This window comes from Tachysurus vachellii, chromosome 6 (assembly GCF_030014155.1).
Source record: "Tachysurus vachellii isolate PV-2020 chromosome 6, HZAU_Pvac_v1, whole genome shotgun sequence".
NCBI lineage: Eukaryota > Metazoa > Chordata > Actinopteri > Siluriformes > Bagridae > Tachysurus > Tachysurus vachellii.
Genome location: NC_083465.1, coordinates 7,155,583 through 7,173,374, shown reverse-complemented (window position 1 = coordinate 7,173,374; position 17,792 = coordinate 7,155,583). Strand labels below are relative to the sequence as shown.

At 41.3% G+C, this 17,792-nt stretch overlaps 1 protein-coding gene across 4 annotated transcripts; it reads left to right on the top strand.

Moving 5' to 3' along the window:
* The first annotated feature begins 3,637 nt into the window (after window positions 1-3,637).
* On the top strand, window positions 3,638-17,543 carry bcl2l11 (BCL2 like 11). 4 transcript variants are annotated; one of them, XM_060871958.1, is made up of 4 exons: window positions 3,638-4,142; window positions 5,721-6,064; window positions 8,045-8,178; window positions 15,347-17,543. In XM_060871958.1, the coding sequence occupies exons 1-4, from the start codon at window positions 4,009-4,011 to the stop codon at window positions 15,458-15,460; spliced, it is 726 nt and encodes a 241-aa protein (XP_060727941.1). In that variant the 5' UTR covers window positions 3,638-4,008; the 3' UTR covers window positions 15,461-17,543. The 4 variants fall into 4 exon arrangements, with proteins under 4 accessions (XP_060727941.1, XP_060727940.1, XP_060727939.1 ...); XM_060871955.1 differs by lacking the exon at window positions 3,638-4,142 and adding an exon at window positions 4,386-5,175; XM_060871957.1 differs by lacking the exons at window positions 3,638-4,142; window positions 8,045-8,178; window positions 15,347-17,543 and adding exons at window positions 4,370-5,175; window positions 7,799-8,038.
* The last annotated feature ends 249 nt before the right edge of the window (window positions 17,544-17,792 follow it).

Sequence of the window (17,792 nt, the reverse complement as noted above, 5' to 3'; positions counted from 1 at the left end):
TCGGGTCACGGGGAGTCTGTGCCTATCTCAGGCGTCATCGGGCATCAAGGCTGGATACACCCTGGACGGAGTGCCAACCCATCACAGGGCACACACACACACTCTCATTCACTCACGCAATCACACACTACGGACAATTTTCCAGAGATGCCAATCAACCTACCATGCATGTCTTTGGACCGGGGGAGGAAACCGGAGTACCCGGAGGAAACCCCCGAGGCACGGGGAGAACATGCAAACTCCACACACACAAGGCAGAGGCGGGAATTGAACCCCCAAACCTGGAGGTGTGAGGCGAACGTGCTAACCACTAAGCCACCGTGCCACTACCCCGGGAGGGTAGTCCTTGCTTGTAAAAAGTGGACTAGATAGTGTGTTTGAAATATAGGGAAATCACACTCCTCTGCCTCCCAGGGAAATTCTAAGCCAGGGATCTTGATCCAGTACTAGATCGAATTTAATACGAAGGTTGCAAGTACATGCAGTGGAAATGAGATTCCTTTGTAGGTTTGCTGGGTTTACTCTCTATGATGTGAATCTGTCTCATCAGATTTAAAACATTCATACTTGCCTAGAACAGACTAACAACCACTTCAAAGCACTTATCACACCCATACTGCAACACACTCCTCTATCAGATCTGCTCCACTGGTAACACCAGGGTACAAGGAAAGTGCACTTCAATACTCCTGTCTGTTCTGGCACCTGGATGGTGGAATAAACTAGATGAACAGCTGAATTCATTGGCTGTCTTCAAATTACACCTAAAGACCTACCTCTTCTTTTTAGACCGCTGGTATCAATATATTCATCGATGAAGACTTCAAAAACACTTTTCTAAGTCACACTGGTAAATGTAAATGTAGAGCCTCTGGAAATAGGAGGAGCTAGTTGTGGTTCAGATACCTTGCAAGGATACTTCCTGGTTGGCTTCTGCTAATCCAGAGTTGTTCAATCTTATCCGGAAAGGGCTGGTGTGGGTGGAGGTTTTCACACCACCTAAGCATGAGCCACACCCAATTCGACCTGTTTAATAATTTTTTAATAGACTCGGGTGTAACTTGATTCTGAATAAGATTTCACTTTTTTTCCTGCGCTAGAGATTTATCAAACAAGACCCACTAAAAAGATTATTTTGAAATGTTGACTCAGTATCATACGGTAATTCCACAGGAGAAACTGGATTCTGTTTCAGGTGATAGAGATGTTTCAGCTGACCTTCTCAACCTGCTGACACCATGACCCCCAGCAAGAGAATTAGTGTAATGAATGTATGTAATGTGAAGTATGAAAAAGAATGTGTATGTAAAAAGAATGATGTCATTTCTTAACAAGAAACCGCCGGCAAATCACTTTGGCATAAGCCAAAAAAACATTTCATTGAACAGCAAAACATGCTGTTATAGGAAAGTAATTATCTTCTGGAACTTAACCACATCACATCAGACTGTTGTTGAGTACTTCCTGTAACAGCTTACCCCATCATATTTTATTACTTAAATATCCGGACCTTCATTTTGAAACTTTGTCATGAAACAACTAAAGTTTGGGAGAAAGAACGTGGCTCCATCCTAGCTTATGTCCTGTATGGTGATTAAATTTCCATTTCCTTGCCACTTCTTTTCCATTCTTCAACATCTAAATTTCTATTATGTCTTCTCAGGTGTCTAGCATAAATAACTAGCTGCCCAAAATTCCAACCCAAGCCCACCACCTGCTTTTCCAGTTCCACATAATCAGATTGTATACCAATATCAGATGAAAGAGTGGTCTGCAAAAATAATACAGAATTTGTCAAAATCTCGGTAGCTATCTAACTGCATAAATTAGGTAATTTGGTACGGTATAAAACAGCAACAGCAACTAGCCAAATTTCACCTATTAAAACATATGGTTTAGACCCCATACATATAGCTAACGTATCACAAAAATAATGCACTGTTATACATCAACCAAATGCTCTGAAAAACATCATCCAGGTTCATTAAAAAACTGATTTGGGATTTAACATGAACAGCCTTAAACATTTATCTTGTATACAGCATCTGAATTTGTAAACTTGTTCACGCCAAACATTACGCAAGTCTTTCTACATATGCAGCTACAAAACCAGATTTAATCATTTATTATTCACTAATAATTAATTATAAATAAAAAAACTAGCTGTGTTTCATGCCACAAGGGGTGAATTGATTTGAAAATGATGTCAAGTCAAATCACTCAAGCATCGATGGGATGTATGGCCTGTAGAGGACAAACCATGTATAATACTGTTAAGGGTATTTAATTTACGGTTTCTACATAACGGAAAAGGTGGACATATACATTTTGCAATATCAACAAATGAATATAACAAATGAAACAGAAAGAATGATAAACAGAAAAAAAAAACAGATCAAACTCTTTTTCCCCATTCATTTTCTACCACTTATCCGAAATACCTCGGGTCACGGGGAGCCTGTCAGGGCTCATCGGGCATCAAGGCAGGATACACCCTGGACAGAGTGCCAACCCATTGCAGGGCACACACACTCTCATTCACTTACGCAATCACACACTACGGACAATTTTCCAGAGATGCCAATCAACCTACCATGCATGTCTTTGGACCAGGGGAGGAAACCGGAGTACCCGGAGGAAACCCCCGAGGCACGGGGAGAACATGCAAACTCCACACACACAAGGCAGAGGCGGGAATCGAACCCCCAACCCTGGAGGTGTGAGGCGAACATGCTAACCACTAAGCCACCGTGCCCCCTTTTTCCCCATTATACAGATTAAAATCTATAATGTACAGATGATGTTTACATATGCATTGCAGAATCTGATGGCTCGTAGGTTCTGAGATTCTGACTTGAAGAGTGTGTTTCACATAAAATATGTTTACATATAGTCCACAAGCCACATAATAAACGAATGTACACAAATTAACTAGGTTCGAAAGTTTACATAAGCTTAATTCTTAATACTGTGTGTTATCTGAATGATGAACGACTGGTTTTATGTTTTGTGACAAGTTGTTCTCGAGTCTCCTGTTTGTCATGAGCAGTTTAACTGAAAAACCCTCCAGGTTCTGCATAACTGACCCCTTTCCAACGCTGACTATATGATCTTGAAATCCATCCTTTCACAATGAGGGACTCGTACACACATATTACAAGAGGTGCAGACATTTACTGGGACTCTTGAAGGCACCACGATACATTTACTATCCGGGGAGTAAATTCATGTTTCCCAGAAGACATTATAACACCCCCCCCCATGTTGTCCTGTCAGTATTAAAAACCTTTATTTCAACATCATATAGCCAAAAGGCAGTGCAGAAGATAGTGGAAAAGCAAATAATGATTTTTCTAAAGAACTGTGTTCAGTTTATATGCTCAGTACAAACAAGGGAGTAATGAACAACTGTCACAAAACATCAAAACCAGTCGTTCAGCATTCAGATAAAAAACATGACAGTATTAATGATCAAACCTGTGTTCACTTAATGGTTCGTTTGTGTAAATTCAGTTAGTTTGTGTCTTTGACTACATGTAAACATCTGCAGTGTGATATTTCTGAACAGAATTTTAATAGAAATGATTAACATTTTGCAGTTTCTGCAAGGCGGTAAGTACACATAGGACGTCCCCTGCACGTATATGCATATAGATAGAAACGGTCCAGGGTCTCAGTAGAAAAAACCCCTGTCTTCTTTACAGCGTTTGTTTTAGGTTACAGATCCCACCCTTCTGGGCGGAGCCAACAAAAAAAGCGCTTTACTGCGTGACCATAACGCAGAGCTTCCACACAGCCGCGTGCGCGCGCTCGGAGTCGCTCTGAGGAAGTTTAAGAAACGGAGAGGGCTTTTCTGTCGGATCGCCGCAAACAAAAGACTCGAAAACAAACCCGCACGACGCTTCATATCGACAGCGCGAACCGAAAGACTCCACTTCCGCCTACACTAACAGGACAACTCGGAACATTACGCCTTGTTGAGCTGCCTGCAATCAGAGAAAGTTCTAAATGCGACTGCTTCTCGCTTCTGCTTGCGTTTGTAAACGGTGGATTTCTGTTGCATGGTTTTTACACGTCGTCCTCGTCGGTTTTTCTTCTCTCCTTGATGCCATAAAGGCTTTATGCTCCAGGAACATGTCCAGGTGAGTATGACACAACATTGCGTCGTAATCAGGAAGGATTTTTGGATTAAATCTTTTGTTTTGGTCGGAAAAACTACCAGGTCCAAGAAGGTATTAGTGATTTTAAGTAATAAAGGGAGACTAATATATATATATATATATATATATATATATATATATATATATATATATATATATATATATATATATATTTATATATATATATTTATATATTGCGTGCAATTTCAAATGCATTCCAGCCTTTTGGATCATTCAGGACTTTCTAGGGCAGTTAATGGATGTTAATATTGTTTCTGAAGAAAATTGCAAAATAACTCGCTGGGCTTTAGTGTAGAAATAAACCGACAAAGCGGCGCGGCACCATAACGCGCCTCTGCAAGACATCTGTCTTAGAGATAAAAGTCGAAAATAGAAAAAAAAATAACTAAAAAAAAAGCCGTTGTCGGTCTGCCGCTTGATCATGCTGAATTATTTAGCCGTGTTGTGGAAAACACGGGAGCGCGAGCACCTGTTTGTTGTTGTTTTGCTCTCTGTTGCCCACACGCACGAGCGCCGGATCAAAGTCGTCGGGATGGTAAAATGATTCTTTTTTAGCTTTGATAACCTTCACAGAACTTCAAACGAGATTCCCTTCATATGACTTTAACGCAACACCTATAAAATCACTATGGTATGAAAACCAGAAGGTTACCAAATATTGTTATTTATGTATTTTCTTAGTCTACATTATGCGGATGCTTGAATATTTTTTTCGCTTATTTCCGAAGGGGCAGTTGCTCAAAGTTGAGCCACTAGGAGGAGCTCAAATTTCCAGAAAACTTTATTTGTGGATGAATTTTTTTTTGGCTTTTTGTCTGCCAGTCAACTGCACGGCAATCCAATCGTTTGTGATGCCGAGGACACGCGCTTCCGTCTCGCGCTTCGTGCCGCTTATATACTCCGTCACATCGCCGTGGGCACGAGCGCCTCTCCTAATGTTTACAGCAGTGTGGAACATTCCGCAGCGTGGACTCGACTGCGCACTACATCGCCCGTGAGTTATCGCACGGAATGACATGGTTTAGAAATGCTGGCACACGAACATATAAACAAAAAAGCAATGCGTTTACATACAGCGCAGCGATATTATAAAGCAGTTTCCTCTTGAGCACGAGACACGGTTTCTAAGCGCGTGCGTGTTCTCCGGTGGCGCAGTGCGTGACTTTTTGTTTTTATAAAAAATCTTCAAGCGCCGTTAACAAGCTGCCAGATTGTAAGATTCGTTTCAAACACAGCGTGTTTCGGACGATTCGCGTCGAAGAAAAAAAAAATAGGAAGTTGTCTCGGAATGAAGAGAAGTTGTGACGCAGTTTGACCGGAGCTTCTGCCTCGCGTGACCCGGCCATCAGAGAAAAAACACAAACCCCTGGCGTCGCTAGTAAATATAGCGGTGCACTAAAACGGGAAAAAACCGTTGTGTCACGTAGGCTGTTCGGAGGACGGTGCCAGTAGTTCGCTCGTGCGCGAGTTACAAATAAAAACAACTTTTAAGCCGCATGCCAGAAACGGTAATTACTGCTGTGTTATTTTATCCCGCAGACGGCAAAACCGGGCCGATGGCCCAGCCTTCTTAAAGGAGCAGGGGGAACGCGGAGAGAGCGGCTCCCGGGCCGAGCCGTGTGAGAGCCCTCAGCCGGGCGAATTGGACGTGTTTTATAGGGCAGCGATCGCGGTGCCGAATATCCGTGTGGCTTACCAGTCAAGGTCGCCTGTGTTCAGAACCCTCTCCAGGTCGTCCAGTGGATATTTTTCGTTCGACAGCGAACCGAGTTCTCCGCTAATCACCCATAGCACCGCCACTCAGACCCCGAGTCCGTCTAGTCAAGTGATAACTCACGCCCTGCAGCGCATTTCAGAAGCGCGAGGCGACGCGCACAATCATGGTAAGGAACCACTGCCAAATCCCCCCCCACACACACACACTCTCCCCCTCCCCTCCGTCTCCCCCATTCTCTCCCCCTCCCCATTTCTCCAGTGTGTTGAGTCAAAGTGCTGGCATTGCATGCTGACATTACTCTCTACGCTGTGTGCACGTTAACCTCACAATTATATCTCTTATATCACTTATATCGGCTTGCATGTGTGTTTTAGAAGTTTACAGGCGTGACAAAATCATCAAAATATCACTTTCCACGCACGAAGTTAAACAGCTTTTAGACGTCTCGCCTTGCAACAGAGTGGCGAAATGTGCATGATGTCTTTTAACGTAGTATTTCTGTGCTTATTGAAGACGTGTTGTTGTTCTGCAAGCTATTTTAACTTCAGTAAACACTTTTATCACTTATCAATTCCCGATTTGCCCTTTTCATTGTACTGAACTTTATTAAACAGTCCATACTTGTTGGATGACAAGTGTTTTCCTCCCTAAAGTCAACATTGCTCGCATTTATTGCTGAATCTCACAGCTTTTGTTTACACATGTGACTGCACTCACATGCATGAACATCCGTTTAAGTTAGGAGGTCCGTGTACCTTTTCACATCCCCACAGGAAGTGTGTTTTGTCATTGCACCGAGGGCAACCCCCAGTGTTTAGAGTGTACATTGAGGTAGGGTGCGTCTGACCTCACAATGTAAGCTGGGACTAAGCTGATTTGCTTGTTGTCTCTATTTCTGCGTATGGCTGAGCAGGAAAAATTTATCTTCTGGCAGTCAAAATAATCTTTTGTGAAGCCCAGACACGAGAGCCAACCATCTCTGTTCTCTGCTATAGAAAGGTAGGAGATGAGTACTGCGATAAATCGTTTAACTGGAGTGCTTTGCTATAGCTTCCTGTCTCTGAGATGCAGCTTGGAGAAGGAGAGAAACACTTATCTCAACTAATCAGGGCTCTTGTCTGTTACACGAAGCAGGAGTTACCCCATCACTAACAATTCATTGTTTTGGCTTCATTGTTGTCACCAAATCAGCACACAAATCTGGCTGTGTTTTGCGTTGCGAAACCTACCGAAAATGTCAGTCAGACGACTCCGTAAGCATGAACCCGTGAGTCTGTGGCAGCTGAGATGAAATAGAGCGGAGTCTGGCATACACCGTGACATGTTTGACACAGAGAAACAGACTGTATCACGTTAGTGTGTAAGTCAAAACAGAGCACATCGCAAATCCACCCGACCACAGTGACAGATGACAATGTAAACAAACAAACACTACATTATTACCCGTCAGTATCGTTGTCGTTGGCCCATGGCCGAGCGTGTAAAAGTCGACGATGTAATTGAGTAATATCAAGAGTGCATTTTGGGGTTTATTTTTGGCTATTTTATAGTGAAAGCCTGAAGAAGGTTGACATGTGGAAATGAGTTGCATATGGTCGTAATATGATTGGGCATGAGAAATAACAGTAAAACTGCTTCTCGCTTGAGTCATAGCTGGAGAATCAGTGCACCTTCAGCCAGATTGTGGTTGTATTATTAGCGCTTAGCCTCGCTGTTTTCCTCGAGTCGATTTTGACCACAAATCAGATTTACTGCAGGTCTGTAGCGTTTCAGCGCTGGGTTTTTACAAACCCTCGTCTTGAAATTCGCACACCGACTATATCAGGAGCTTTTCAAAATTGTTAACGCATGACAGTTTCTTATGATTGAAGAACTTTACACAGCTATTTGTTCTAGAAAGACGGCAACCAGGAACAAGATAAAGACAACAGGATAAAGGCAAGCAGATGGAAAAGGTTTTTTATATTGCGTAAAATGTGACATCACACTACAGAGAATACTTGTCACGTATCATGAACTTTTTTGACTACTATGTTAAGTTTTACTATCACTGTACCGTCCCAATAAAAAAAACTTTTAGTTCATGACGGCAAGTTTCATAGCACATGATTTATCTTTTCTCGTTTCTTTCTTTACCTTTTCTTAGAATTATGGCCTGCTCTCCATAACCACTATCCACCCCACGGAGCAGCATCTGCGGGGGACATGCAAGCGGAGCGAGAGATTGCGCGAGAGTTGCGGCGCATTGGCGATGAATTTAACCAGCTTTATTTTCATGAGGTGAGAAACACGAGTGTGTGTGTGTGTGTGTAATAACAGTTCGTTCTATCTGAGATCATTATGAGGAACTAGACTCTTGAAAGCCTTTGAGATTTCCTGTGCCACTTTAGAGAAACAGAAGACTTTCCTTTGAGGATTTGTGTACTTTTTTTTCCGATTTTTATTTCTGAACGTTGCATCACTTCATTTTCTGTCAGAAATCAAGGTCCTTTCCTAAGCAGTCACCTCTCACAAGTCTTGTGGTGCATTCCGAAACAGAAATTTTTTTAAGGTACATTAGGAGGTTACCAGTTCTTGTAAAAAGGATCTGTGTGAAACCTGTTAGTGAAAGAGAAATTGGATTTCCTTTTAGGAATATCGATATTTAACAATTTTTTTATTCAGTGAACTGGAGCACAGAACTCTTAATATATTTTTTTGGGGTTTTTTTTTTACCTTTTTTTATTATTTTATTTTGACTTGCAGTAAGCATCAGATGAGATGCATTTATTATACATATATGTCCAATTTATTTATTTTTATTATTATTCCTTTTTTTTGGTACCCAATTCAGTACCAAACATTTCCAGTGTTGGATTACAGTAACTCTATATACTATATTTGTTCTGGATCGTTTCAGTGTATTTTTATTTAAAGATAACTTTAGATTATCACTGTGTACTTTCATTATTTAACTTAATTTCATCTTCACTTTTAATAGTGGACATTGTCACAAAGCAGCTTTACAGAAATATATCAATTCAGGATATAAATTTGTCACTCATGAGTAAACCAGAGATGACGGCGGTGAGGAAAAAACTCCCTGAGATGACATGAGGAAGAAATCTTCAGAGACTCAATTGCAGTCCAAAGCCATCTTCATGGTCTCTAAGTGGAACCATTCACAGCGGTCCTGTATATTATCGCTGGCACATTAGCTTTCTGTCAGATGCTAGGAGATGCTACTTGTCCATGTCCTCCCTCTCTCTCTCTCGCGCTCTCTCTCTCTCTCTCTCTCTCTCTCTCTCTCTCTCTCTCTCTCTCTCTCTCTCACACACACACACACATGTTTAGCACTGTAAAATAGATAAATTATTGTTGCAGGGTTGAGTAAAAATGACTCAAATGTTCAATCCGCTGCATGTTTGTGTTTCAGTCCTAAGTGTAACGTCATCATGGCTGTCACATTTCTAAACCACTCTTACACTCTGTAGTATTTAGCAGAAGAGAATCTGCGAAGTGGTGGATTTAAAAGGATGCCTCATTATATTACCCTGATTAGTGACTAACAAATAAATGCTAATTTTCATATTACAATCATACTAGATTTCCTGTGCTGGTAACTGTTAGTGTTCGGTCACATTCCTGTAAGTATTACACAGCTGTCTTGATGAGCAGGAAGCACAAGAGCGATTACGAAATTTTGAAAGCGCGACTGCGATTCTGACTCAGAGACAGCCTGTCACCTTTCCCAGAACTGTTTCGTTTTGGTCGTGCTTTCCTTTACCTCCATGTAGAAGTGGCTAAGATGTCGGTAACAGAGCGATGTCATATTCATATGCCAGAAAGCAGAACAGGTGCAGTGTCATGTGTCTCACGTATGATGCTCTGCAAAACAAGTTCTTTTGCTTTCCATTATCCTTTTTTCATAGAACAGACAGTTTCCCTTTCAGAAACAAATTATTATCTGAAAGTGTGAGTGAGTGAGTGTGAGTGAGTGAGTGAGGGTGTGTGAGTGAGAGTGAGTGAGTGTGAGTGAGTGTGGGTGAGTGTGAGTGAGTGTGAGTGAGTGAGTGTGAGTGTGGGTGAGTGTGAGTGAGTGTGAGTGAGTGAGTGAGTGTGAGTGAGTGAGTGAGTGAGTGAGTGTGAGTGAGTGAGTGAGTGAGTGTGAGTGAGTGAGTGAGTGTGAGAGTGTGAGTGTGTGTGAGTGAGTGAGTGAGTGTGAGTGAGTGTGAGAGTGTGAGTGTGAGTCTGAGTGAGTGTGAGAGTGTGAGTGTGAGTGAGTGAGTGAGTGTGAGAGTGCCTGTCCAGTGTGTCCCCAGGCTCCTCACAACATTGTGTAGGATAAGCGCTACAGAAAAAAGGATGGTTGTTATGATTACATTTCTGTCACAGTCTGATCTCTGGTGGACTTTAGTTTTTGTGTGTATCTGTCTTTTTTAAGAGCGCAGTACGTTCTTCTAGACTTTAAATACTTTAGATGGTGTGTGTTAGAATCAGGCCCCAAAGAAATCAATGAATCTTTTCATCAGCTATCAGACTAGATGCTTATTAAGCACTTATTACATTTATACATAGTGCAACAAACATAATATAATGACATAAATGTGTCCTCTTTTTTACTCCATATTAATCAGCAGTAGACTTGGGAAACAAACATGTTTTCAGGCTTCCTTTTGGGTCATCAAAGCTGGATGTTCCGTGTCGTATCAACATCTAATCTGGATTTGTTCCTCTGAAAATCTTTAAGTTTTAGATCATATCATTGTGGTGTTCTTTCATTAACTCTGACAACATTAGCTTGATGTCAGATGCTAGCATGAGAATGACATTGCATTGCTTGCTTTCATGTACCAGAACCTGAGCTCTTTATGCAAATAGATAATAGCTTATCTCACATGAGCTGCTCTCTCTCTCTCTCTCTCTCTCTCTCTCTCTCTCTCTCTCTCTCTCTCTCTCTCTCACGTGTCACTTGTTTAGCTCTGTACAATAGAATTACTGTGGTGAAACTGGTGGATTTAAAGGCACACTTCATTATATTGCCACTAATGAGCCAGACACACACGATCTTAAACGCTTTGCTTTAAGGTGCAAGGCATGTAGCCTGCGCAGACGTACAGAGGAGCTAGCAGTAGCTGTAGTATTAGACGAGGCAGACAGTGTTGCATGGCAGGGTTCGTATGTGACCGGGACGAGTTGACTTCATAATGTTTACCCTGTGGTTAGACTCTAGGCTCTAATTATGCACTGGGTCATTCAACTCAGCGCCATGCAGACGCACTCGAGGCTCAGCTCGTAGTCAGGGTCCTGAATCGAGCTGTCCGGTCAAGTTTAAAATGGATGGGTACGGTCTTTTTTTAAACCCTCGTGTTAAGTTTGTTTTTCTTCTCCTGATGTCACTGCTTTGCTTTGCGCTGCTTGATGAATAAATGTCAGTGGACCTTGTTGCAGAGCTTGCATTTTGTTTGCATTCTCATGACAAACAGAGGAATGAGTAGACCAGATGCGTACCGTGACCACACTAAATAAATCAGTGCTATCCGTTCAGGTTTGCAGCACGTGACCAAAGACAGGTTGTGAATTAAGGTCTGCAAACCACTGATAAGAGTGATGTAAAATTTGTAGGAAAATTCTTTCTATCCCCTAATCTGAACTGCCGCTTCATAAAAAGTGAGCAAGCGAGCACTTCCACCTGTGAGCATTTCATCCTACACAGTGGTGAGACCATGTTGGATTCTTTAACCACTTACCTGGTACACCAAGGGGGCATCTCAATCTGCACTCTAGCTCCCTTAGTAGTGAATGGGACATTCCTATATATAGTATCAGAATGTAGTGTACAGTATTGGAATATAGTGTATATAAATATAGTGTATAGTATAGGAATGTAGTGTATAGAAATAAAGTATATAATATAGAAATATAGTATATAGTATAGGAATGTAGTGTATAGAAATATAGTATATAGTATAGGAATGTAGTGTATAGAAATATAGTATATAATATAGAAATATAGAGTATGTAGTATAGGAATATAGTGTATAGTATCGGAATGTCATATTTAGTATAGATATATAGTAGTATATAATATAGGTATCTGAACTGTGGTCTGATTGAGATGAATCAGTGTCACCCCGATATTACTTTTATTACTTTTATTACTATTACTTACAATATTACGCAGTAGCAGAGATAAATTCAGCTTGAATCCAGAACAGAATATCGGAAGTGTTTTTGCGGAGAGATGTCATCAAAGTGCATCAGCGCTTTTCTGTTGCACGTCATCTTCCCCTGAGGAGCAGAGCAGCAGTACCTTCCACTTTGTTAGGAACACCTGCACATTCATCCAGTTATCTAATCAGCTAGTCATGTGACAGCAGCACGATGCATAAAATCAAAAAGTGCTTCAGTTACTGTTTGTTACATGGAGGTTGGTACCAGATACCTGTGGGACTTTTACAGAATGGTGTGAAAAAAACAAACAGAAATCAAACCATTGATTGAGGGACAGTTCTGTGGGTGAGAACAGCTTGTTGATAAGAGAGGACAGAAAAAAAGGAAGTCTAAGGTAACACGCGTAGTTGCTCTTTACAAATGTGATGAACATAAAAGCATCTCAGAATACACAAAACATCAAATCTCGAGGTAAATGACCTACAGCGGCAGGAGACCACATCAGGATCCACTCCTGTCAGGCAAGAATAAGTATCTGAGGCTGTCATGAGCTTGTCAAGATTTTACAGGTTGAGAATCAGAATTATCCCCAGATTTATTTCCACCTGACACTCAAAATGGGATTTTTTTTTTAAGCAGTCATCCAAAATAAATGAATATAAACAACCGAATAATAAAAATACTTATTTTTATAGAGATAATGAAACTTTCTTTCGAGCACTGTTAAAAACAAAAAGCGCATGTCGTCTCGTCCACACTGCAGCGGGCGAGCCGGGCTGAGCAGAGTGTTTTTGCAGTTGTCTGGCTTTGTTCGCTTGTGGCTTCTCTGCTTTTCTTCCATGTGGTCTCTCATGCAGCAGCTTCCAGTTTTCCCTGAGAAATGACTGCCAGTGAGTGGCTGTGACACGCTTAACCACCATCTTCTTCTTTATTGCTCTGTTTCTCTCTGCACTTTGCTGCGTATTGTATTGCAGTTTACTCTGAAGAGCCGTGCCAATGATCCGCGTCACGCTGTGTACATATACAAAGAAGTCTTTCACTCTAGCTGTGATTTATTATTTTTGTGTATGCTGTTTACACACTGGTATGGAAGTTAATTGGGGTTGATGAAAGGGATGCTGCGTCTGTCACTTGGCTCAGTGGGACTGCGTGCTGTCTCTGCAGCAGAGCACCACGAAGTCGCGCTTAGACTTACCGAAGACATCACTTACCAAAAATACCCAAACATGTGCATGTGTGTAATAGAAAAAGAAGCTTTGGTGTAGCTTTTACTCAAAACAAGACTGAAACTAGTAACTCTGGGGCATTTTAAACTCAGATGTGTAATCAGAATCCTGGGATTCACACTGCTCATACTTAACCCAGGATTATTTTTGGATCTTGCCTCTGGAATTCGTCCAGTTTCTGTCTTGTTGCTAAGAATCTAGCTATAACTTTAACACCACGTTGTTTTACAGTGTACACGGTTTGCACCACAGAGTGTGCAGAGTCGTGGGTAAAAATTCAATTCAATTTATTTGTATAGCGCTTTTAACAATTTCCTATTGTCTCAAAGCAGTACTAATCCCGCTGCTCTGTATTGCAGTGTGAAACATTCCTCTGTCCAGGGTTTAAAGCAGGGTTTAGAATGACGTTAACCTGGGATTGAGTAGCAGGTTAAGTCTACATGTGTGTTTCTCAGGACTTGGTGCTGCTGCATCTCAGTAATCCAGAATGACAGTCATTCATTATACTGATGCAGTTTTCTCTCTCTCTCTCTCTCTCTCTCTCTCTCTCTCTCTCTCTCTCTCTCTCTTTCTCTTTCGCTCTCTTTCGCTCTGTGCCACGCCACAGGGTTAAATGTCCTTCCATTTTACTCCACTTCCTCCTCACCTGTTTCCTCTGGCTGAGCACACAATGACTTCTTGGGCACGCTGTGGTTTTTGGCTGGCCTTTTTTTTTTCCTGAATCAGGGCCTCTCTTATTTTTCACTCTCAGTATTTGTTTATTAAAAACGCTTTTTTCTCCAAGTGGAATAATCACTGCTAATTCGGACCACATGCTTCAAGTTCGTATCAGTTTGCTTTCCTGTGTTTTCATCTCCAAGCATTTGCACCTGCATTACTTTTAATTCTTTTTTTATTATTCGTCCTTCATTGTTAGCTCTTATAGCTGAACTTATTAGCCTGAGGCAAACGATTCTTATCCTGGAGGTGAAGTAGAGGCAGTCCTCTCGACTCTGTGTTGTGTTTTTTTTTTTCATCCTTCCTTTATGCGGTGCAGGATTTTTTTTTTTTTTTTTCCTTTTTTTTATTCTGGAGTGTGTTTTCTTGCTGAGTTCTGCCAAAAGTCTCCAGGGGAAAATGCCCTGTTCTTATCTGGGTCAGAGTGTGTGTATGTGTGCGTGCATGTGTGTGTGAGAGTGAGTGTGAGTGTGAGTGTGTGTGAGTGAGTGTGCGTGCGTGTGTGTGTGTGTGTGTGAGAGTGAGTGTGAGTGTGAGTGTGTGTGAGTGTGCGTGTGTGTGTGAGTGAGTGTGAGTGTATGTGTGTATGCCAAAAGCAAGGGATAGAAGAGGCCACCTGATTCAGCCTGACTGCTGCCAGGTCTCAGAAAGCCACGTCTTTAACATTTTATTAGCCGTAACTCTGCTTGCAGATCATGATGCCAGACAGCATCAAGCGGGAGACTGACATGAAATTAGCCTCTAATTCAATTCAGATCAATTCAGTTTTATTTAACATTTGTCAAAAAGCAGCTTTCTAGAAATTTCTAGAATATATTGATCAATCGTAACAAGGCTAATGACAGAGATGTGGAAAATCCTCCCTGTGACGACAAGCAGACTCGAGGGACTGGCTGCGAGCATCAGTAGAGTTTTAACTTCAACTCTGTTGTATCAAACTAAAGTAACTGTTCACTGGTGGAGACTTGATTGTGAGCTGTTCTTAGAAGTTGCAGTCTTTAGATTAGGTGTTTCAAGGAAGACCTGCCATGCACAGTAGACAATCCATGTTGGGTCAGCAACGAACGATTTTCCTCCGGTGATGTAAGAAAAGAAATGTCGAGTTGTATGTATGTTTAATGAAGCTACTTACCAGTCAGTTCATCATTAGCAGAGCATTGAGCTGTGACCGATCTCACACAAGCCTGTAATAGTCAAGGAAGCCCTGGTGGAAATAACGAAACTGCTTTTTTCTTTACAACTTTTTTCTTTTTATCTTTACAACTTTACAGAAGTGTTTTTTTCTGTGAGCGGTTTAATAAAGCTCAGCATTCACACACTCAGTCAAACGTTTTCCTCTTTCCTCACTACAGGCAGAAAGAAACGGCGGCGTGGCCCCTCAACAGGCCCAGAACGAGCCGGCCATCATGGTGTGGATGGGGCTCCTGATTGGTCGGCTGTTACATTTCTTCCTGAGACAAAGATGATGGACAGAGAGAGCACCCAGCAGACAAGTAGCACCAGACTGTAGATATGTAAATACACAGCATCAGAAACTGCTCGCTCTCGCTCTCGCTCTCTCTCTCTCTCTCTCTCTCTCTCTTTCTATCTGTCTCTTTCTGTGAGAGCACCTGATTATATATCAACTGAAAGCAGACGACTTTGACATTCCCTGTCCAGAATTAGGATGTGCTGGTATCGGGTGGGGAATTCTGGGATTTAACATGGATTCATGGACAGCTATGTTTCCTGCATGAACATGAAAAGCTGAGCCATTAAAACACTGGGCGAGACCTCTCTCTCTCTCTCTCTCCCTCTCTCTCTCTCTCACGTTCCCCCTGTCTCCCTCTCTCTGTCTGTCTGTCTCTCTCACTCTCATCCCTCTCTCGTCTCTCTCTCTCCAGAAGGTGTTTTTGTAAAGACATTTGGAAACCGTGCCTTCATGGCCTCAGTGCTTTAGTCTTTCACCTTCGGTGCCTGTTTTCCGTTTCTTTTGTTTGTTTTTTTTCTTTTGCTTGTTCGTTTTTAAATTGTGTATATCTTTTTATCTGCCTTTTGTTCTGTATTTATTTGCCTCTGTTATATTTAAGTTGTGTTTTGTTTTCTTGTTGAAAATGGAAGTGGATTAGTTAGCGGTAATGTTGCAGTTCTGCCTACCCCGTTTTTTACTGACTTGCTCTTTACCGAAATTTGCACTTCTGTTCAAATCGTATCCACACAACGTTACATGGAATGTTCCGGATAAGCATTTATTGCCTGAAGATCTCGGTGTAAACAAGGAAACATGCGACTGGTTATCAGAGGCTTATGAGAGCTGTAGAAACGGAGCCACCTTCTGGCTGAGGGACAGCCGGCCCTTAGTACGGGTGCGATTTTCCACACTGTTATTCTCCAGAGAACCCTTTCACGCTTTGAGGCCAAGTGACCTAATACTGTTGAAGCACAACACCAACCCTCACGGAGCAGCCTTTATGAAAACGAATGAAAGTGAGCAAGAGAGTTTTCTACACAGTGACGAAACTTCAAAGTGATTTTGATGAAATTTATATTTTTAAACAAATGAATGATTTTAATTGTTTAAAATTGGACCCATGGTGAAATGTAATGAATGAAAGGTTTTATTAATACACATGTGGTTGGTCAGGTGTGGTTGCATTGGCCGTTTCATCGTGGGTGGTACGTCCACACTGTGTGTGTGTGTGAGTGCGTGTGAGATTAAAGCTATTCAGCGGATTTTCAAGCGGTTTTATTTTCTTGCTGACCCAGAACAGCCTTAATCACGAGTCTAGAGTCAACCTTGATGTAATGATGTTATAAAAATAGCCTCAGCGACTGTAGAGTTTAAAACACTCGGCTTCCTTCACGATTCAGTCAATGGCATTAACGTGCATCTCCACTAACCGTTGATTATGCATTGCTATTTCCCCAGTATTGCATCGAGACCTACATTATTGGCACTTAACAACTAATACGTTAATTATGTTAAATATGGTAACTGATGTTAATAGACATCTAGATGAATCAACTGATTTGTGTCATTGGTTTTGTTGTTTTGTTGTTTTTTTTTAATCATTCCTTTCATTCCCAGTGAAATTTCTCATTACAAGCGGTCTTTAGCTTGTGTTAACTGTTTCAGGTTTAGCAATCAAACCAAAGAACTTTTTTCAACATACTGTAACAGTTGAATTTTGCATTATGTTCTTTGATGTGTTTGCCTTGTGTACAATCAACCATATAAAGATGGGGATAGAATCGATCTCCCGGTATCAGAAATGTCATATAGTCCATGTTCAAATATTTGTGCACCTTCCTTCCTACTTTTTTCCACCAAACAAACAGAAGATCATTTACAGGTCGATCTGCATTCCAGTTCACTGGCTTTTTAACCAGATTCAGTCTCATTACCTGCAAATTAACTGATCCACCTCACAGACCCAGTACATTTGTAGCACAATGTCTGTCTTTGATTCTCTTTTTTTTATTTTAAATTTGTTGATTGCACTGAATCTTTGCTCTGCTGACCTTGTGCAATACTGCTGTAAATAAAAGCTTCTTTTTCATCTTTCTAAACACGACCAACTTGTGTCTAATTTAATTCAGCACTCGGACATGTTGATTGGCATCTCTAATTTGTCCATTGTGTGTGTGTGTGTGTGTGTGTGTGATACTGTGTGTGTGTGATACAGTAGTCTACACCATCACAACCTGATGTACCTTTACTTAAAAAACAGCAACAAAAAGTGTACTTGTATTTCTGCTATAATTTATAGATACGAGGCTGCAATTTTCTGAGACAAGCTCTTAAACAATTGTGATAAA

What these genes read in the sequence shown, in the direction of transcription:
- bcl2l11 (XM_060871955.1), top strand. Translation starts at nt 4,871, where the DNA reads ATGCGGATGCTTGAATATTTTTTTCGCTTATTTCCGAAGGGGCAGTTG. An exon ending in GACTGCGCACTACATCGCCC is followed by an intron (nt 5,176 to 5,720) that starts GTGAGTTATCGC and finishes TTTATCCCGCAG; the next exon opens with ACGGCAAAACCGGGCCGATG. An exon ending in ACCAGCTTTATTTTCATGAG is followed by an intron (nt 8,179 to 15,346) that starts GTGAGAAACACG and finishes TCCTCACTACAG; the next exon opens with GCAGAAAGAAACGGCGGCGT.